Here is a 23,049-nt window from a genome sequence, read left to right as displayed (position 1 = left end):
GTGCAGGTTTTAAACAATGGTTATTTGGTTTTCATTTCCTTCAAACTTAAACTTTCATTTGAAACCATCTCTTTCAAGACAAAAGAAAATATGCTTTTAAAAATAATTAGTTATATGACATTACTACAGTGTGTCCAATGTGCGAGGAGTTATAACATGAAGGGTTGGGTATTTAGATAATTTTGAAGTTTTTTTTGTTGGTTACAAAGGCTTCCAAAGCTGAGCTATGCTTTAGCCCATTTTAATGTGTGTGGCAAAAATGTCAACATTATTACCATAAGAAAACCTTTTACATTCTACTACATAAACCACAGCCTGGAAGCAAGAATTATCTAGTAGGTCCTGGCAAGTTGTCTAAATCATCAGCAAAAACACCTGGGGTTTCCAGCTCATAGTGTAGTGTAAGCTACTGAACATTATACACAGTTGACATAGGACTTGACAAGTTTCTTAGTCCCAGATATATCTGATTGTGTTGGAGAAAAATCAGCGTTGTCAAATGTGATGTCCATCATGGATAAGTTCTGAAACCAGAATAACTGATGTCAATTTAAAACCTTGTGTTTCTTCAGGATAGGCTGGATCAGCTGCCTCCCTCAGGTAGCTAACCTGAAAGGTACAGTTTGAGTAAGGTCAGTACAGGTTTCTTTTAAGGCAAGTAAGACTGTTTAAAAAACCCTCTTATAAGTAATTCTGATACTCTCAGTTTTCAGAAACCAAGAAATAATCAGTTCTTTTGAGGGCAGTACGCAGCACATAAAAAAAGTACTCATCAGCTGCTGCTTGACAGATTCCTGCCAAGCGTTATATCTGCCTCTAAGGCTCCAGGGCAATGGATAGGTTCACTTACTCATCCTTATGAAGTGCCTTGAAATCCTCTTCCAGAGATAGATGGATTTTTTCCCCCCAGGTTAGTCAGTAGGGAATGGTCTGATGCTCATGTTTGCTGAATGGGAAGATGAAGACTGGGTTCCTGGTGTCACTGCCATCTTACAGCAAGAGGAGCAGCTTTGTGCCAGGCTAATCCTGCGCCTGGACCATGTGATGTAGGTTCCCCTTGTATGTGTGCTTCATGCGTAAACAGTAATTCCTCAGTTGTGGATAGTCGGGAGCTGTGCAGACGCCCAAAAGCTCAGATCAGCTAATGTGAACACACGCTTCCCCGCCCCCTTCCTGGCATAACTTGTGATCGCAGAGCCATGAAAGTATGTGAGTCCCTCCCCCAGCACAGACCAATCCCACCCAGCTTATGATCTGGGCCCCATGTCAGCCAGAGCAGGCAGCACCAGCCTGCTACGGCGCTGCTCGCAGCCGGGGCTATGACCTTAACGAAAGAGAGCTTCCACAGGGCTCTCCTGCCCGCCTCTGGAGCGGCCAAGGCCGACATGGATGGCACCAGAGAGAAGGAGGAGGCTCCAAGGCAGGCAGTGATGAGGACTGGAGCAGCGGTGCCCAGGAGGCGAGCGGTGGGAAGGCTGGTCATGCACAGCATGGCCATGTTCGGACGGGAGTTCTGCTATGCCGTGGAGGCCGCCTTTGTCACGCCGGTGCTGCTCAGTGTAGGGCTGCCCAAGAACCTCTACAGCCTGGTGTGGCTCATCAGCCCTATCCTGGGCTTCGTGCTGCAGCCCGTGGTAGGTTCAGCCAGTGATCACTGCACCTGTAGCTGGGGCAGGAGGCGACCTTACATTCTGGGTCTGGGCATCATAATGCTGTTAGGCATGGCTTTGTACCTCAATGGGGACGTGATGATCTCAGGTGAGTGAGGGGCATGCGCTGTGCTGACAGACAAAACTCATTCTAGCCTTTCAAATCAGAAAAAGGAGAGGGGTTCCCCTTTTCCTTCTTAAAATGATCTGTTAAAATTTGGTATCATGTGACTCGGGTGCTGGGGAGCACTGTAATCTCTGTGTACATTCAATTCTAACACTGCATGTTATGTACCCTGTGCATACTGTTCTGTGGTCTGTGCATGCGATTGCAGTCTGTTGTATGTTGGTTTGGTTGCCTGATAAGCTCCTTCAGGTAAAGATTTGCTTAGGCCATAGAAGTTTTTATGAGCTAAGGTCTACCTTGTTAGCTTAAATGATAGTATTGTTTTTGTGATGTAATATGTACCCAAACTGAATCCCCTCTCATCCCTATTTCAGATGGATTAGTATTCAAAATACTTGCCTTGAATTATTGCAGCACTGGCTTGACTCTTGTGCCGTGCTGGTGAAAAACAAAAATCCATAACTTCTTGAAAACTCAGTTGCAGCTGAAACAAGCAAAATCAAATAGGAGTGACATCCATATTGTTACATTTTGGCTTGGGATGTAGCTTCTTAAAGTCTTGATACAAAGTTGTTGCTGACTAGGCAGATGGGGGAAGTGAGTTTTATGGACTGATTTATTCTGTCTTCCTCAATATTATTGATATATGCTTGATTTGAATATTTGAATATACTTGATTTCATTGACCCAGAGAGAGATGTTGCAGTCAACTCTTGATTATCTAAAACAATATAAGGGTTGGGCAAAGGGAATAAACTGAAAGTATTACAAAACGCATGTGTTAGGCTACCAGAGCATGCCTTGGAGGTGTTAAGGAATAGATTTAGGATAGCGATGCTCTTGGTTGTGGAGCTTGAAGCATTCTGAGCATGTGTTGGCTCAGGGCAGTAAGTCAGCCTAGCCCAGATCAGCACTACACAGATTCAGCTCTCCTGCTTCTCTGATGAGATTCTGGCATCACTGGACTCTCCTGTGCAACCAGTTGTTATTTAGATTTTGAGGTGTCAGGAAAGGCTAAATGTGGTTTTGCAGAACATGGCGCTGTTGCTGTCAGAATGAGGGTGTTTTTCTTTTTTTAGCTTTCATCGCTGAGAGAGACAAGCAGCGGACGTGGGCAATAGTCATTACCATGCTGGGAGTAGTACTTTTTGATTTTGCAGCTGATTTTATTGATGGTCCAATCAAAGCATATTTATTTGATGTCTGCTGTCATCAGGATAAAGAGAAGGGTCTGCATTACCACGCCCTCTTTACAGGTACACTGATCCCTTCTTCTCCTCCCTGCCTCTCAAAGGAGGGGAAGGTAATTGCTTGAGTTTTATCCTCACTGTGTTTCTAATCTTGAATGAACTGATCATCTGATCATGCACTTCAGTCACAGGACTTTTGTTGCTGGGTTTTCACTACTCCGGAGAACAGCAACTTGTGATTGCTGCTGCAAAAATTCTGAGGAAGGCTGCAGGCACAAATAATTACAGCAACACAGGCATGATTTAAGAATAGTTAGTTATTTTAGTTATTTTAAAATGTGAAATAGGGTTTGTCAGTTTGTTTTGGGTTTTTTTCAAGTTTTCGCTGAGGCAAAAATTAATGGATGTAGCTTGTTTCATTGCTATTGCACAGAAAAATAATGTTTTTGACTTGTCATGTGACATGCAACAAGAGCTGCAAAACCCCATTGATTCCCATTCTTCAGCAGTGCTCCAGTATGTGCTGCATAGAAACAGGAGTCCTGTGTAAAATTCAGAAATTCACAACTCCCACAAAATAAGATTGAGTGGTTCAGTTCAAGTTCCTGCAAATGAAGTTAACAGCTTCATTTGTTTTTATACATTTTTAAATGTTATTGAGTTACAAAAGGACATAAAACTGTTGGAACAAATTCAAAGGAGGGCCACAAAGTTGATAAGGGGACTGGAGCACCTCTCCCATGAAGATGGGCTGAGAAAGCTGGGGCTGTTCAGCCTGGAGAAGAGAAGGTTTTCTGGAGACCTCATAGGAACCTTCCAGTATCTGAAAGGGGGCCACAGGGAAGCTGGAGAGGGACTCTTCTTTAGGATGAGGGGAAATTTAGGCTGGATGTTAGGAAGAAATTATTCCCTGTGAAGGTGGTGAGACACTGGAATAAGTTGTCCATGGAGGTTATGGCTGACCAACCTTGTCAGTGTTCCAGGCCCGGCTGGATAAGGCCTTGAGCAGCCTGGTCTGGTTGGAGGCATCCCTGGATGGGTCTGGATGAACTCTAAGGTCCATCCCAACCCCTGAACATTGATTCCATGGAATCATCTGTACAATGTGAGCCCTGTGTTGAGGAAATGAACAGGGAAGACACATGAGGCCGTGTACCTGTGGAGTGACCCGGGAGGAACATCCTGCCATGTCTGAGAGTAATCCCTGTGGAAGCACTAGACAAAAAGCAGACTACATGAGAAGTCATGCAATCTTTTTGCAGCAGATTTTTGTGGCTACTGAGCCCCCAGCAGGAGCAGAGACACATAAACTCAGTAGCAGTTACTGTGTTCAAGGAGGGAGGTGTAGTAGCTACTGACAAAGGCTGATTTTGGACACATGAAATACCTATATCCAGGAACACAGTTTATAAGGGAAGCTTAAAGCCACATGGGAATGAAATCTGTATTATCCATTAGAAACAGATAAAATGTTAAAGAAACACTTGTTTGGAAAAAGAGAGGAGTGAGTGTCTATGTATATTCAGCACAACTCTGGTTGCAATATTTTTTTTGGATGATACTAAAAAGTCTTCAAGTTTGAAGCTACAGATTTAGCTGATTCAGTGTACTGATCTGTGAAAAGGGATGTGAGACAAATAATGTGAAATAAGACAGAAATGGGGCAGAGTGTGTGACTTGGCCCAGGATCCTGTGCTCTCCACAGCAAGTTCATCTCAACCCTTCCTAACTGAAAGTTCCCTGGTCTGGTGCTGAAATCCTCCCTTGACTGGAGTTCTACAGCCTCCCAAGGCAGTCTTCTCCAGTAATTCACTGGCCTTGGTGTTTGTTTTCCTTAACTGTAACATTAATATAAATTCCCTACAGTTTACATTTATCATTCCCCATTTTATCCTTATTAGACACAGACAGCAATCTTCCCATTTCTTGTCCAGGTTCAGTTTTAGATATTGTTTCTTTCTCCTACTTTAGTTCCTCCTTTCCTTTTATACTTAATATTTCTGAGATTTTACTCTCCAGTTTGCTTTCAGTTTAGGGTTTGAACATGAAACTTGATAGCTTTGCAGTTATGAAACCCATGGCCACTTATTCAAGTGGAAGAAAGAGTGCACACGTTAACAATCAACATTCAGGCTGCATTCCAATATCATGATGCTTTTTTCAAAACAGCAAAATCATCGTCTAAAGTCAAACATTCTGTCTGCAAGCATACACTGAAAATAACATTGTGTAGATTTTCTTTAAAAAGTTATTAATAGTGTAATTGTTTTTTATGAGAACAAGCAAGGATACAGTCCCCTGTGAAATGCCCGATAGTGCACAATGAAGGAGGGCCATAATCAGACCCAGGAGGGCAAAGAAGGTACAGAAAGCCCAGAACTAAATCAAAATCACATGGTTTTGGGGGAAGCAAGTGCAGGTGCTGTTAGTTTTTGTTAGATGCAGGGCTTTGCTGTAGACTGTTATCAGTTCTCCTAATCAGAAGGGTAGAAATGCTTCTAATTTCTTGGGAAGTGCCTATCCCATGGAACTCCCAACCATCCATCCCCTAGTGCCACCTGGTTAAGAAGGTGTCAGGACCCTACAAAGGTGCCACCCCCACCAGAGCTCTGTGCTGAGTGTAACAGAGGGCACGTTCCTGTGCATCTCTGTGTGCACTTATAATAACAAAGAGAAGAATTGTAAAAAACCAAACTTTCTGAAAACTGGATTTATTAACATCAAGGAACAAAGCAGCATTCTCATTTTACCCTTTAGTCTACCTCTTCTGAGAAAATTAGTAAATGGGATTACACGCTTACACTTGTTCCTTTCTGTTTTCTTTACCAAGTGGTGTTGTACTTGGATTTGTATAAGTAGAAAACAATGCCTTTTGGTTTATTTCCTTTTTTAGAAAAATTTCACATGGAGGCAGTATTTCTGTTTGGACTAAGCTAAATTCATTTTACAAATTCTAAACTATAGAAACTCTCAAAAGAATTTTAAAAATGTCTGTTCTGTGAAAATAAAAAAAGAAAACCACATTTTTCTTGTAGGATTTAATTTAGCTTTACTTGCATTATTTACCATTTCAAAGAAAATAGAGCTTGAAAGAGTCAAAAAAAGAGATGGACCCTATTTTGTTGTGTGTTCAGCCTATTTATAGAGAGCTCTGCCTGACAGATCTGAGGAGAGTTTTCAAGAGATGTTTTAGTGACTGCTCATATATGTGTTTAGCTCAGTATTCCTATTTCTTGTGATAAATATCTGAAGAGTGATTATTCCATAATTTCTAGAGGGCATCACATATTGAGGGTATTATGTGCTCTTTGTTTATTTTGTCAATGCCAGTAGACATTTTTTTTTCCTTTTTTTTCTCCCATGATTGTAGGTTTGGGAGGAGCCCTGGGTTACCTTACAGGTGCTATGGATTGGGGTCAAACTATACTAGGATATACCTTGGCATCAGAATTCCAGGTGATTTTCTTCTTCGCAGCCTTGGTTCTCATAATCTGCCTTACCGTACATCTGTGCAGTATTCCTGAAGTCCCACTCAGATATGAAAACGAAGAGGCAGAGTTCTTGTTGGAAGAGACTGAACCCCATAGATACCACTCCATAGAGGAGGAAATAAGGAATGGTCACTTAAAATCAACATGTATGGAAATAAAGGCTGCAGCCAAGCCAGGGAAATGCACGGCTGCGCCACGCACACAGGTGAGTGCAGAGGTGACTTTATAGCTTCTATCTTTGCATCCTTGGAGACCCCTTAATTAGCTAATGCTGATTGTTTGTAAGGCACAGGCACAGAAAAGAACCCTCCAACAGGATACAGTGACAGGAGAAAGTCTGCCTGCTTTTTTTTTTCTTTTTTTTCCCTTTAGAAAGTATTGCCACCAAGAGGCATGAGACCAGCTAGTTCTGATGCACTGATCCATTGGCAGGGTATGAGGGAGAACCTGGCTCCATTTTCTGCTCAGTGTCAGTCTCCTGATGTCCTCCTCATGTGAATTTTGTAAATAGGATCTACTTTTTCCTTTAATCTTCGTATAATTAGCATAAAATTGTGGGCAAAGACTACAGACCATTAATCTTTGATGTAGGTCTCTAATTCTCACCACCAAAGTCCACATAGTTTTGTACATAATACTTGTGACATGTGTGACATTTGGATATTCTGCAACTCAGCATTTTATTGAACACTAATGTGTTTAAAATTGCTACAGCAATTTTAAAATTTTTTAAATTGTCTACAGCAGTGCTACCTTGCTACCAGAGTTTGAGCTTTATTTTGAGTCATATTGTAGCTGAGCCTTTGGCAAAATTTTGAGCTGTGAGAAAGCAGTGAGTACTTTTAAATCCTCACTGTTATTTTGTTTCTGATGCATTTTTGTGAGAGATTTCTTCAACCTAAGACATGTAAGAAGAGGTGAATCTACCAGAAAAATATCTGGAGAGCCCTCTTCTAGTATGGTGTTGAGAACTGGTCCAAACACATCCATTTTCTGTTCATGATTGTTTTTACGGTTTGTTTGATGACTTTTAGTGTTAGGAAATCCTCATGGCTACCCCATGGTACCCTAGGTAAACAAATATAACACAATAGTGGTGACACAATTGCTTCTCATTTTAATTTCATTTTGATTTCTTGGCATTATGCATATCAATCCCTGAAAGACTGATACAAAGGTTTGATAAATCAGGTAAAATATACTAAGCATGTACAAACAGTTATAAGTAGGAAAGCAATACTCTTGTTTAATCTGTAGGTAAAAGTGATCTATTATCTTTTACTATTTGTAATTTGTTTTATAATAGCACTTGGTATTTCTAACTGGAAGAAAAATATTATGCAATTATTGAAATATTATTAAATTATTACAATATTATTAGATGCAAGACATATGAAATGAGCATTGCCTGATGATAATGCAAGGCAAACAGAGTGCGGCAGACAGCAAGGCAACAGCTGTGGGCAGAATCTGACAAGAGCACTGTGATGCTGTCTGAGCTTCCCCATCTCAGGCCAGCATGAGCACCCAGCATCCTTCACCAGCCCTGTTCACTCCGGGCATCCTCCAAATTGTCAGAGATGCTGAGCGTCATCGCCTGCTTGGACCATGTGGGCTCTAATAAAAAAGAAGGCAAATGAAGATGAGAGAGCGATGCAGTGAAAGTGGGGGGAGCAGACTGTGGTTTAGGGTAGCCTCTGCCTTGGGAAGAAATAATTCCCTGGAGTCAGTGACACGAGAAACGTGGCGTTCCATGTCTGACACCGGAGGTGAAGCTGTGGTGGAAAGCCTGTGCCATTGCCCTCCTCTCTGCCTGGGCTGGGCAGCCTGTTGGAGTCCCCCAGTGCTTTGATCAGTCTCATGTTTCTTTGATGAGCCTGTCTTTGTGTGCATGAATTCTAGACACTCACTGCTTTAATGATCTGTCTCCTGCGGCACATGTTTGCTGAGTCCATTCATTACCATAATCACTTCCTTGAATAAATGGTTTGGCTTCCTGTTTTTCTGTCTCTTTTTTATAATTGCAGGCATCATGGCTATACTTTTTCTAAATTAAGGCCTATGTTCTCACATGCTAATAGCTAACATGATTATTAATGAGATTTGACCTGTTACAGTATGAACAGACACCCAAAGCAATTAGCCTTGTATTCTTTTGAATGGTGCCAAATTATTCAGGGTCCACTGCCATAAAACCTGAGTCATATTGCTTCCTCTGTATTCTTACCATCTTATGCCCTGAGTTGTAGTGATTTTTTAGAGATTATTTGGTATTCTAAGCTTTTGAAGGATAAGGCGCTTAAACAGAGCCAAACTTCAGCACATTATTTAAAGTAGCATGCAGTTTGTGTGCTGATATGTTTTAAATGTGTGCATTAAACATTTTTGGTTTCCATTTCCACTTTCTGGAATATCTAAATAGAAAGCAAACATTTCTATCTAGCTGTCAAATTACTGTTTGTAATCAGTGCAGTGTATTTTGTAATTCCATGACCTTATCTTAAAACTTTGATTGTAAAGTCTATTTTAAAAAGCAGGGTGGAAGAATTGCAAACTAAATAAAGCCAAGTCAAACGATAGTAATTATCCTTGAAATAACACTAATGAGTTAATCTGGAATTCTTTTGTTTTCTTTTTATAATTGTAGAAGAATATAAAGCTCACCCTGTTTAAAAAAAAGATGGTGATGCCAAATTCCAAGGGATTTGGACAATATACAGTCCAAGGTGGAAGTCAGCAACTTGAATTTTGGCATTCCTATGAGGATTATAAACCTCACACTGAAGCAAATTATTTTCCAACTTTATATGTGGTGATTATTCATAGAGTAGCTTGCAGCATAGCCTAGTTCAAAGGAAAGGAGATTTGTGAAAAGTATATACAAGACTGAAGAAAGAAAGGAAAAAATGACATCTTACAGCAAATTGAAGACAAGATCCAGTTCAGGAATTTTGAGTAAATTAGCATAACTTTTTCAGTTCTCCCACATTTCATAACATACATCTTCCCTTATCATCTCTCCAAACACTGTTGTCTTCAAATATCTTCAGAGAAAATTGGGAGTTTTCCACCATGCATAGTTAAAATAGTATATTTTTTCTCTTTAAAAGCAGTGAAGCATGCAGGAGCTTTAATACAGGAAGAATTATGTGTAAAAATACCTGATATCTAGCACACCTACAATAGTTTTAAAAAAATTAGTAATACAAATGATCTGACAAATGTGACTGAAGAAGAAACTGAGAGTTTTGGGGCACAGAGGTGAGACAAGGAGGGAGATTACAAGGGGCCTTAAAGGCAGTGAGAAAATTTGATTTTCCTCATCAGTGAGATTTGTTAACCAGCACCAATTAAGTTTTGGTTATGAAATGAGTTATTTCTCCCTTGGTATGAGGTGTTCAGATGCTGGAGCTCACATTCTCTGTGTGCTACCATGGGGAACCACAGCTTCTCCCTGCTTCAAGGACAGAGCTTAGTGGAAACCTCATGGTATGCTCGAAGAGGTAGAAGTTTCCCTAGAAAAAGAAGTTTCCTAGGGAATTTAGGACATAGAATGGAAAGGGAATAAAAGGTCTCAGGAATCTGACACATTTTAATTTTCAGGAAGTATTTTGAGCACAACTTTCTTCTGTGGCAGCTTTAAATTTTCAGTGTAAAGCTGATGGTTTCTATAGAGAAATAACTATTGTTTCTTGTTGTTTCTGTTGTTGGTCCATTGGGGTTTTTTTTTTTTAACTCTCTGAGTCTGGCAGAAAATTTCCCTGTTATTCTACATGTAAATAATTGTCCTACTGATAATAACAGCAAAAAATGGTACATTCCTGCTGGTATACTCCATCTCTTCTATATATTTTATAGAATTTTATAAATTGAAGAAAACTCAGTACCCAAGCAACCCTTCCTAGCAAAAAATAAAAGACTTTGGAAGTTTAGCAATGAAAGATACTACTAAGGCCTTCTTTATTTGCTGTCAGCTATTTCATTAGCATTCAGGACAATAACACTGATTTATTCTTGAATATTTGCTTTTAGGAAAAGAGACAGATGACCCTTAAATCCCTGTTGAAGACACTTTTAAGCATGCCCTCCCACTATCGCTGCCTGTGTGTGAGCCACCTCTTTGGATGGATGGCTTTCCTATCCAACATGCTTTTCTTCACGGATTTCATGGGACAGGTAAAGCATAAAATACTCTTACAACTCTTTCCTTGTAGCATCTCCTCCTCTATCAAAAAAAGTGAAATGGTGTTACTATCCTGAGGAAATGACACTGGTGGCACAGCCATTTATATCTGGATGGCTCAACAATAGTTTTGTAAACCAGCTAATTAAGGTCAAGCCCTTGTTCCAAGCCTGTCTGGGGAAATCACTGGGGAAAACGTTTAGTATTTGCAAGGCTATTTGTGTCTAAATGTTCCAAGTGAAGCTCTCAGAGCGGGCCCAAACACATCCATTTTCTGTTTTGGTTTCAGAGCTGCTCCCAGCTGGGCAGGTTTTCTGTCTGGGCAGTGCTTGGACGCAGCTGGGCTTGTCCTGGTGTGTGTGCAGCATCCCCACAAAGCCCCTCACCTGCACTGCAGCCTCCCTGGCCTCAGGATGCAGCTCTTTGCACACAGGGAGCTACTTGGTAGCAGAAAGTTTTATCTTCCTGCATTTGTCTGTCCTGAATCCCTTTTCTCAGCAGCTGTTTGCCTTCACAACACCCCCTGGTGCCTTTTCCGTGCCATTCCCAGGGACTGTATGTCCTTGACAGTGATTCTTGCCCGTATGGCTGTGTCTGCCTCCTTCCTTCCAGAGCACTAATATGGCCTTGGCACAAATCTCTCACTGCCACTCCCTGCTCTGCTGTGGTTCCCACACAGTATTCCCATTTCCTTACCTTTTTTGTCTTTTCAGGCAAGGCAAGAGGGAGGGTTTTTTTCCCTGCAGCATAGATGAACAACTGAAAGAAAAAAGTTTTGCTTGTCTAGAATAGTAACTGAATATGAGAATAACTGTGTGGGAAAATGAGTGTGTTGAGGAAAATCTGAAAGAGAAAACAGAAAAAAAAATTTGTAGATAAATTAGGGAAAGAAAGGCTAAGGCAAGAAGACTGAGAGAAGAGAGGAAGTTAGTTAGAAGTGAGACACCCAAAGGATAGAAGTGAAAATGAGCAGATTTAAAAATCTGTACAATAGACAGTCCAGGAAAAGGCAGAGGGTAAGAAATGAGGTAGAGCCTGGGATGTAACAGTCCAGGAGATGTGAGTGTGAAACCTGGAGAATTACAAATGGGTGGTTAGGACACTGGTCAACAGATCTCTTGGGTGCTCCCTACCAGGGATGGGGCCTGTGCCCATGAGAAGGAGGCAATCCCTACATGGTGCCATTCCTGCCTTCCGTGACTTTTGTGATGTCTTTTAGGTTGTGTACCACGGGAATCCCTATGCACCTCACAACTCCACACTTTACCTGACCTACAAAGCAGGGGTAGAGATGGGATGCTGGGGGCTGTGCATCAATGCAATTTCTTCATCAGTCTATTCTTGTAAGTACCCATGAATAAACTCCAACACTGTGTTTGCTGTTTGCCATTGTTCAAAAACCATAAGGGGATGCCAAATTACCTGGAATTTGTTCTACATTAAAGTTTTAAGGAATGTTACATTCTCAGCATTGTTAGAAATTCATATCTTAGCACCAACAGTTCCTGACCACATGATGAGGGGTGACTTTGGAATTAGGATATTGTCCTGCACATGAACGGACCCTGAACACTGAAAATCATTCTGTAAATAAATGCCACACCAAATTCTTAGGTGCTCTTTCACCTAGCAATGCTGAAGTTGTGGGCTCTCAAAGGCAACCTCTTCCACGTTTGCATTCCCTGTGCAGAAGGTCTTGCCAGAAGCTTCAATCTTGCTCTCCAAAATTATGTGTAAACGTGCTAGCACAGCTGCCCAGGTAGATTTCACCACTTCCAAAGAATTAGAAAAAATCCTGATCTGAAAACTCAAATAAGTAGCATTTTGGGGGTTGATTTGAGCATCTAAAAGAGGCTTGAGGGAAATGTTTTCACCTTTGGAGCTTAACTGCAGGCATTTCTGTGTAGCCCTGCTGTGGATGAACTTCTATTCAGCACAAGTATCTCTGGGTGCAGCTGCAGTGCAAGCTGCAGGTTGAGCTCTGGGTGGTGTGAGCAAGTTTTCTTTGGCAAGTTTATACCCACAATAATTTGAGGTAACATCTAAAATCATTAAGATTATCTTCTTCATTGCATTTTACAAAATACAAGGGTTTTTTTTTTTTCCTTAAAAGGAACTTCCTGATAAAACGTGACCTATTTATTTTAATCTTATCAGCATTTTCACTTTCTTTTCACAGACTTGCAGAAAGTCCTTCTGCCATACATAGGATTAAAGGGACTTTATTTCATGGGGTACCTACTTTTTGGACTGGGTACTGGATTAATTGGCTTGTTTCCCAATGTCTATTCCACTCTGGCTCTTTGTTCACTCTTTGGAGTCATGTCCAGCACACTGTACACAGTGCCATTCCACCTCATTGCAGAGTACCACAGGGAAGAAGAGGTGAGTGCAATGTCTCTAGAAGCATTAATTTTATATCTGTCTGTGTCTGTTCAACCTGTTTTGGGGGTAAACTGGATAGAAAGGAGCAGCTTTTAATTTTAATTTTGAACTTTTAACAATGACACATATGAATGGGAAGTTTCTGACAGAGAGAGTTAATATCCCAGCTCCAAACTCTCCAAACAGGCCTTCCACGAAACAAATAATTATTTATCATCATATCTGAAACAAAGCCAATCACAGAACGTGTTCAGGCAGTAAGCAGGTTGCTCCACTTGTGTTGTCTTCAAGTCCTACCTTCCTCATATCCTTCCTTCCAGCCACGTTAGCAGAGGACTTCTGGGGGCCTGAGGTTAATAACAAGCCTGTAAAGGCTGTTAGAATTTTCGGTTAACTTAAAAGTGTTACAAAAGCTTATTAGCTCTTAGCTAATAAACAAATGCCATTCAAGTAGAAACATCATTATATAGTTCAATATTAAATCATATACCACATACTCATTATCTTTCTAAATGTCTGTGGTTGGGTTTTCATCCTCCATGGCCTTAAATTCTGTTTCCAAGGAAAATCTGGAAAAACTTGCACTCCTTGTATCATGTTACTGGGCACATTAGGATCTTCATGTATTGTAAAGTGTTGAGTTCTTTAATGGAAAAGTCCTCTCAAGTCTCTTAAGTTAGTCAAACAGCTGGAAACAAGAAAGATTAAGGAGAGTTGGAAGAAATTAGGAAAAGTTCTCAGTATATCTTGGAACATCTGAAGAAATTAATAAAGGCAATGTTGAACCATTGGAAAACCACATAAAACATAGTTTTATGCAGCAAAGGGCTAGATCAAGTGCTAGACAACACGTCCTACTGTTTTGTACAGCTTTCACCAGCACCTTCTGGTGCTGGATGATGAACACAAATGAACTCTTTAATTATTCTACTGAATGCTAGGAGGAGGTCTCAAAGTGATTATTTCATATATATGATTAATAATTTTTTGGTTAATTTCTTTGCTCCTTCCAACAGGGAATGATTATGATGTGTTATAAATACAAAACAAAAAAACTGGGAATGAGCCCAGGTTAGGGTGAAATCTCAATTTTTACCTCAGGTCAGCCAACTCAGAGAGGAGGAGTAAATGCAAAATTTTTATCTGTTTTAAGACAGAAGTGAAATAAAATAAGCTAAAGTGTGCATGAACCTTACACTTAATTGGCCAATATATTAATGTGCTGCTTAAAAGACAACCAGTTGTTTCTTGTTTGGTGTATGTTATTTGCTATGACAGGTGTTAAATGATATATAATTCTACAATGGGTTGAGGTTTAGATCAAATCTTCTATAATGTACAAGACAGGAAAAAAAAAGAGTAAACATCAAGCACAAGAGTACATTCATTTATAGATTCATATATTTGTGGTCAGAACTATTGCCACATAGGAAGACTGGGAACAGCCCAGCAAAATAAATACAATTTATTTTCAAAGTGTCTAAAATTGAAGCTTTATCATTTCAGAACAAGGAGCAGACATCTTCCCCCACTATGCATTCTACCAAAATTATGTGCTGTGTTTTATAATGCTGCCATTTAAGCTCCTGTTCTGTGCTGCTGTTCCCTAGGATCCAAATTCAATTTTTTTTCTACTGGATTAGGAAGAGACTGTTTGTCTCCAGTACTTGTGAGCTTTGTGTAGCTCAAAGTCAAGGCAATAGGGTTTGCAAAAAGCAAAAAGCATCTTACTAGCTAAGAGAATTTGGATACCAGAACACTGCAGTGCCACTGGCCTGCAGTGTGGGAACTTCTTGTTGTTGGAATACAACCTCCCCCATTTAACAGCCTATGCAGGAAGAAGATAAATATGTCAATTATCACATAATTTTCCAGTAAAACAGAGTAATTTCTTTCTGGAGGAAGGGACCCCCAGAGATCATGTAGATCCTTCTCAAAGAGGGCAACCTGAAGCCCCAGTTCTGGTTTGAGTGATTCCCTCTAGTTAACTTGTTCCAGTGACCCACCAGCTCACAGGGTGCTAATATGCAAGACACTTGTACATAATAAATGAGGACTTTTGCTCTGCTATGTATATCATAGCAGATACACAGATTAGTAATTAAAAGTGGTCCTCAGCAGTGTAGAAGAATCCCAGTATGGATGTTTGCTTTCAGGTTGCTTTCATCTCCAGCAATAAAAGTATTACATTTGTATTTTAGTACTGATTTCCTTTATGTGCATTGAGCCACAACTTCAGGCTACTGCCTATATGTGTGTGAGGCACATCAGCACTGCTGTAAAGCCTTTGGATGTGGTTCCTCACAACATCCTGCCCTGTAAAGTGAAAAGATGGATTTGATGAGTGGACTGTTGGATGGATAAGAAAGTGGTTGGATGGTCACATCCAGAGGGTTGTGGTCAATGACTCAGAATCCACATGGACATCAGAGACATGTGGTGCCCTCAAGGGTTTGCACTGGGACCAGTGTGATTCAATATCTTCTTTAATGACATAGATGAAAGGATTGCACACATGAAGGACAGGATGCCATCCAGAGGCACTCGGACAAGCTCAGGGAGTGGCCCAGGGGAATCTCACAAAGTTTAACAAGGCCAAGTGCTGGTGCTGCCCCTGGGCTGGGACAAGCCCTGGTGCCAGCACAGGCTGGGCATGAACAGCCCCAGAGCAGCCCTGCCCAGAAGGGCTTGGGGGTGCTGTGGGTGAGAGGCTGCACATGGCCCAGCCATGGCACTCACAGCCCAGAGAGCCAAACGTGTCCTGGGCTGCATCCAGAGCCCCGTGGGCAGCAGGGCAGGGAGGGGATTCTGCCCCTCTGCTCTGCTCTGCTGAGACCCACCTGGAGCACTGCATCCAGCCCTGGGCTCCCAGCACAGGAAGGACAGGGACCTGCTGGAGAGAGCCCAGAGCAGAGACACAAAAATGGTCACAGGGCTGCAGCACCTCTCCTGTGAGGAACAGCTGAGAGAATTGAGATTGTTCAGCCTGGAGAAGAGAAGGCTTCAGATTGGCACAATTGTGGATTCCCAGTATTTGAAGGGAGCTTGCAAGAAAGATGGCGAGGGGCTTTTCACAAGGGCACATAGTCATAGGACAATCAGGAATGGCTTCAAACTTAGAGTAAATTTAGGTTAGATATCAGGAAAAAATTATTTCGTGTGCAGGTGGTGAGGCACTGGATCAGTTGTCCAGAGAAGTTTTGGATGCCCCATCCCTGGAGGTGTTTAAGGCCAGGTTGGATGTACCTTTGAGCATCCTGGAAAGTGTCCCTGCTCACAAGAGAATTGGAAGATGATTTTTCAAGTTCCTTCCAATACAAACCATTCTGTGATTCTGTGATGATTCTTTGATAATATGATAGTATGGCTCCTTCAGCCATGAGTCAGAGCCAAATTATTTATGACAGTATGACCTGTACTATTTAATGTCAGTTTGACAGAGCTCAAGTTGACCTGAACTTGAAAATCATGTATAGTTTTTCCAGTCAATTTCCAATTACTTCCTTAAGAAAAGGGATAGGGGGGAAAACTGCAAATGAGAAAAAATTTGGTGGAAGCTTGGAAAACTCCTGTTACTTAAAATCTCTGTGGTGTAAGAAGGGAGCAGTATGCGCTATTGACCTGCCCGCTACCCCGGGGCTGTAACAATGTCTCGGCCAAGAGCTGCGTGTGGCTGACACTGCCCGGTTCCTGGGGCTTGTCCTGTGCTTCTTTGCAGAGCCAGAAGCTGCAGGAAGGGGAGCAAGCAGGGGAGCACGAGCGAGGGAAGGGCATCGACTGTGCCGCCCTGACCTGCATGGTGCAGCTGGCCCAGATCATTCTGGGCGTGGGCCTGGGGCTCCTGGTCAGCGTGGCCGGCAGCGCCGTCACCATCATTTCGGCATCCACGGTGGCGCTGGCCGGCTGCTGCTTCGTGGCCTTCTGCATTCGCTACGTAGACTAGGGCTGCAAGGAGCCATCGGAAGGGATCTCCCCGGGAGATGTTTTCTTTCTGGGTCAGTAGCACTGGTGGTGTTGCTGTGCTGACACCGCTGGCACGTCATCCTCTCTTACCTCCTTGGATCGGTTGCAATTCCAGAGCTTTATGAAATGGAGACTTGATAGAACTGGCTGCCTTATGCCTCGGACACACACACACACACACACACACACACACACTCCCCCACAGTGTGTTCACAGGCTGTGGCATGTGATGATGGTGTGTGTGGCCACGGTATCTTGATGCTCTACACCAGGAGTCATTATGGAACGCCTCATTACCAATTTGTGACAGTTAATGGGGATGAAGAATGTGATAAATTGAAGTAATATAAAAGGACAGAGTTAGAAAGAAAGTTTTTATTTATCTTGTTCTTCAAGTGTCCTAAGCTGGGGGCTGTTGCCTCCAGTAGTCAAAAGCTGCAGAAGATTCAAACAGGTGTCAGAGGCCATGTAGGGTACAGTTCTGTTATCATTAGTGGTACTGCTAAATGGGATCAGTTAATTACCAGCTACTGTCAAAAGCAGATTTGAGTGTGAAAAATGACTGGAATATAAAAAAGATTGAAGCTTATTGTTTAAAAGCATTACTGTAAAGTAATTATCTTGTACTGGATACTGCTGCTTCTGTATGAACAAAGTGAAAGTACTGGCTGAGCTTGTCAGGAAAGTCTGCTTTGCAGATCCATGCATAGGTACCTAAAAATCTGTCTATGGGAAACAGCTGCCATTCCTTCCTTCTTTAAAAAGTGGCTTCTCAGTTCTGATGCTGTAATTGAAAAAATGAACTTGGCCAGTGGAAGGATTTGGCAGCTGGGTGACCGCATAAATCTTGACATTGGTTATTACAGCATTTACCTTAAAGTAGAATCTCTGTTTTCTCTGTTTTCCTTCATGCTTTGCCTGAAATGTCATTTGGTCTCTACAGAATATTATAGAGAAATTCAGTTCTGCAAAGCACTATCAGGAATTACTGTACAGTAAATACATAGGCCCAATTATTTGTATTTCATTGCATATGAAGCTTCTTTCTTATTTTTATAATACTGCTAGAGTTTTGAAAACCTGTTTGTGAAAGCAATATACTGTATTTATGCTGTGCTTCCTCTGTCCTTAAAACTGTCACATCCATCCACTATGTTATATGTTAAGCCACCTGAAGCCATCTGCTAATGCAATATTGTTAATGAACATTGAGAGACTATGGGCAAGTATGGTGTTTATGGTTGTTTTTATTCTTAATGTTGCACATGTATCATCAACACTGTTCAGAGAAATGCAGTGTTGAGCTTATCAGCTCTTAGAAGCTCTGCAAGACAAGAACTGACAACACCAAAAATAAATGGCTACATTTCAGCATCAAGTGCCTCTGCAGAGATGCATCAGCTTCATCCTTCTTCTTTGTTTTCAAGAGTAGAGTGAGTCACATATTCTCAGGAAAACCAATTTTATCCTAGGTAAATTCTTATTAATTTTAACAAGCCTGTGGGAGCCTCAGATACCTTTTCTTGATGCTGATTGTCTCCACTGAGGGCCCAAAAGGGGCTCAGTGCGTGGCAAACCTCACCACAGCATCTGCATCCTTCCTGCCTTTTGAAGAAGCCACATTTCATGTTTTCTTTTGTTTTGTGGCTCTTCATTTCACACCCATGAAAGAGAAAGACTGGGAAGACAGAGCCCCTGGACTGTGTTTGAAACAGTTTGTAGGTGCAGAGACAGCTGGAGCACAAGGGCCTCAACAGGCACAAACAGGAGGAAGCCAGAAAATGAAGGATTGTTGTCTTCCCAATTATCTTTATGCCATCATTAAGTCACTAACTTCCATTACCTCCATATCTCCTGGGAGGATGAATTTTCAAGGGAAGAGCGAGGCATCTATGAAGCCATAAAAACAGATAAAGGAGGAAGTGATCTGGTTTCACTGGACTGCACCACATAAACTTGTGCACCAGGAGCTGAGGTCATAAAGCTCTTATTCCACTGTGAGGCTGCAAAAGAAATTTTGCAATGTTTACCTATGTCATTGTCAGTATTTTCTTTGAGGTTTAACACCATTAGAACATTAACATTTAAATAGTCAATGTTATCCCTGCTCTGTTACACAAAGAGGATGCTGGCATTGATTCAAGCCCACAAAGGGACCACAGATCTGTGGCAATGAAAGAAGGGTTCTGAACATGCAGAGAGAAGTGAGAAGTGCTTTTATTTACAGATCATGTATATCAGTGCTTTTATTTACAGATTTATTCAGAAAAAATTGTTTCAGGAACTAATATTATCATTTCTTGTGACCTCGTGATCTTTCCCTTTAAAACCCACTGTCGGCTACAGATGACAGAAACATTAAAGTCATCTTTTCTCTGGAAATCTCCATAAAAACATCCTGTATTGTTCCCAGGACTTTGAGACAGTATCTTTATGAGTCTTTGTTAGAAATGGCAAACTGACAAAAAAGTATATACAATTTGGAAAACAATGTATAAACAAAAACAAAAAAAAATTCTGATGCTCATTCTGAAGTTGAAAATGTATCTCAAGTGTTATTGAAAACAATATAAAATCTTACTAACTCATAAAAGGGGATAAAATAAGTATTTCTTTTAGCAATAGAAATGTTACTAATGTACATCACTAATATAATATATTACTAATACGTGAAAGGGGATAAAATATTTATTTCAGCAAAAGAAATGCTAAAAATGTTAAAAATGTTGAAGGTTTTGAAGGATTGTACTGTAATGCTATTAATTTGAGAAGTTCCACCTCTTCTGTGCTTTTACACCAGTTCTGGACTTGAGCCATTATCAATATGATTATTTACTGTACTTAACATCAACTTTATAGCAGACATGTGAGTATAAAGTTACAAGTACCCTATGCCTGATCTTTCTCATCTGGTTTTATTTCCATATACATAAAATCAAATAAATAAAGATCCTCTCTGTATCATATTTATGTAAATGATACACTTAGACAAACCACACAGAATCACAGGATGGGTCAGGTAGGAAGGGACCACCGTGAGTCATCTGGTCCAGCCTCCCTGCTCCAGCAGGGCCATCCCAGAGCACCCGGCACAGGATTGTGTCCAGACGGCTCTTGAATATCTCCAGTGAGGGAGACTCCACAACCCCTCAGTCACCTCTTTTCGGGGCTGAACAAGCCCAGCTCCCTCAGCCTTTCCTCATGAAAGGGATGCTCCAGTCCCTCAATTATCCTTGCATCCCTCCTCTAAACCCTCTCAAAGATGAGCTGTCCTGTGATAACCAACCCTCCTCCCTCCCACTCTCACAGAAACAGTCATGGCTGAACAGAGCAAGGCAGGAGACAAGTCTGTCACCTTATCTTCATGGCACTTTCCTTTCTCTTTCTCTTACCAACATCTGCCACTCACTCCCCTTTAACAAGCAGGCATGTGACGCAAGCAAATCCTTAAAGGAACTTCTGGACTCTTCTTTAGAGGACTTGAAGTCTTAGTAATGTCACAAGTATTCTGATTTTTTTCCTCAGTGTTCATTCTGTGTTTCATAATGTTCTCATTAAGTTTCTTTGACTTGCTTGCAAACAAGCAACTCAGGTGGCTTGTGGAAGATAAACCTTTTTTTTCCAGAAAGGCTACACAAGTCAGCATGAATCATAAATGTCTTTGCCTTGGGAGAACTCACAGCTTTCACATTGGTGCCTATGAATCACTACCAGTCCCTGAAGCATGTCAAAAAATGGTGCAAGTGAATGTGGCAATGGTGACATTTGATATTTTTGAACTGTAGAAGGATTGTGTGGAAGTATCTGCTGTAAAATGTCTGTAAATGTTTTTGGCATGACAAAGCTATAAAAAATGAGCTATAAAACAAAATTTTCCCCTCTAAGTTTCCAGCATTCCTTTCCATTCTCTAGCTGCTCCATCTTGTTAATTTAAGAGGCAAATGCTCAGGGTCACTTGTTCAAGACTGCACTGTGAAAAATAATTTGTAATTTTTATGGGCCCTCACGTGATGCATCCACAAATGCTGAGGGAGCTGGCAGACATCATAGCCAGGGGGCTTATGATCATCTTTGAAAGGTCATGGAGATCAGGAGAGGTGCCTGAGGGCTGGAAGAAAGCAAATGTCACCCAATCTTCAAAACAGGCAAGAAAGAAAAAGCACACAGGGAACTAGAACCAGTCAGTCTCACCTCAGTCCTTGGAAGGGGCAGAGGCCCCCTCAGGGTATTCACTGATGACACAAAGCTGAGGAGTGGCCGGCACCCCAGAGGCTCTGCAGCCCTTCAGAGGGACCTGGACAGCCTGGAGAGATGGGCAGAGAGGAATTGTCTGAAGTTCAACAAAGGCAAGTGCAGTGTCCTGCACCTGGGGAGGAACAACCCCTGGCACTGGTACGGGCTGGGCCCAACCTGCTGGAAAGCAGAAGGACAAGGACCTGGGGCTCCTGGTGGACAACAAGCTGTCCATGAGCCAGCAGTGCCCTTGTGGCCAGGAGGGCCAAAGGTGTCCTGGGATGCACTGGGAAGAGCGTTGGCAGCAGGCCAAGGGAGGAGATCCTGCCCCTGTGCTCAGCCCAGGTGAGGCCGCGTCTGGAGAGCTGTGCCCCGTTCTGGACTCCTCAGTAAAAAAACCATGGAGCTCCTGGAGTGGGTCCAGCAGAGAGCTACAAAGGTGATCAAGGGACTGGAGCATCTCTCTTATGAGGAAAGGCTGAGAGGGTTGGGCATGTTCAGCCTCTAAAGAGATGACTGAGGGGACCTCATAATGTCTGTCAGCGTCCGCAGGGAGGGGTCAGAGCAGGGACCAGGCCCTGCTCAGTGGTGCTGAGCAACAGGACAAGGGACAATGAGCAGGAACTGAGGCATGGAAAGTTCCACCTGAACATGAAGAATTTCTTTGATAACAATGGAACATTGGAACAGATCTCCCAAAGAGCCTGTGGCATCTCCCTCACTGGAGTTATTTAAGAACCTTCTGGATACAATCCTGTGCCTTGTGTCCTAGGATAACCTGCTTGAGCAGGAAGACTGGAACAGATGAACACTGTGGTCCCTTCCGACCTGACCATTCCATGATTCTGTTCCTTCTACAATGCTCAGTTTCACACATTGCTCCTACAGATATGCAAGATGTCTTAAGCAGCTGCATTTTTTTTAAATTGTAAATTAACTCTTTACCTCACAGGTATTTTACCTGTGTGTTAAGGATAGTGACTTCAGGCAGAGCCATCAAACTGGAGGCTGTTCCCGTGGGCAAGCACTTGCAGCAGTAGGAAAACAAAAGTCAGTGTTTTCCAACCTGGATTGCACAGTAGACTGAGATGAGCAAGCCTTCTGCTTCCAGGGGGAGAGCTGCCTGGTGTGAGGTTCCGGAGCACGGGGAGTTTTTGGCGAGGCTCATTCCCGAGGCCCATTCCTGAAGCCGACTCCTGAGGCTCATTCCCAGGCCCACTCCCGAGGCTCATTCCCGAGGCTCATTCCCGAGGCTCATTCCCAGGCTCATTCCCGGGGCTCCGGAGGGAGCCGGGCGCTCGGCTGCCCTCTGCTGTTCAGCGCCAGCACCGCGCCCTCGGAGCCGCCCCCCCCAGCCCTGCCCAGCCTTGCCCAGCCCTGTCCCCTCCGCTGTCCCCTCCGCTGTCCCCTCCCCTGCCCTCCGCTGTCCCCTCCGCTGTCCCCTCCCCTGCCCTCCGCTGGCCCCTCCCCTGCCCTCCGCTGTCCCCTCCGCTGTCCCCTCCGCTGTCCCCTCCCCTGCCCTCCGCTCTGCACTCCGCCGGTTCCTCACCTTGGGGAGCTGCTGCTGTCCAGTTCTCTCTTCCTTTTCGTGCTTAGACACCCAAGGAAAGCTGCTCGCTGCCAGCTGTAGCCCGCTTGCCTGATGCATTGCAGGCACTGCCCTGTGGACATGTGGTGGTGGGAGCCCCCCATGGACACGTTTAGCATCAAGCTCATGGCAAGATCTGGCCTTGGAAGCCTTCAGTGCTGAAGCCAAGAGTCAATCCTGCAGTGCAGCCGTTTCCTGCTTGTTTGGCACAGGAGTTTTTGTGGCATTGGCTCACGGCAG

General features: G+C 42.6%; 1 protein-coding gene across 1 annotated transcript; it reads left to right on the top strand.

Moving 5' to 3' along the window:
- Positions 1–1,319: 1,319 nt before the first annotated feature.
- SLC45A2 (solute carrier family 45 member 2) lies at positions 1,320–16,968 on the top strand. Its single transcript, XM_036403541.1, has 7 exons — positions 1,320–1,758; positions 2,856–3,032; positions 6,337–6,662; positions 10,490–10,633; positions 11,860–11,983; positions 12,820–13,025; positions 16,744–16,968. Exons 1-7 carry the CDS (start codon positions 1,320–1,322, stop codon positions 16,966–16,968), a joined length of 1,641 nt encoding a protein of 546 aa, XP_036259434.1.
- The last annotated feature ends 6,081 nt before the right edge of the window (positions 16,969–23,049 follow it).

The sequence above is a fragment of the Molothrus ater genome, chromosome Z (assembly GCF_012460135.2).
Source record: "Molothrus ater isolate BHLD 08-10-18 breed brown headed cowbird chromosome Z, BPBGC_Mater_1.1, whole genome shotgun sequence".
NCBI classification, from domain to species: domain Eukaryota; kingdom Metazoa; phylum Chordata; class Aves; order Passeriformes; family Icteridae; genus Molothrus; species Molothrus ater.
Note: the sequence above shows the minus strand (reverse complement) of the source record. Positions and strands in the feature narration are given on the sequence as shown.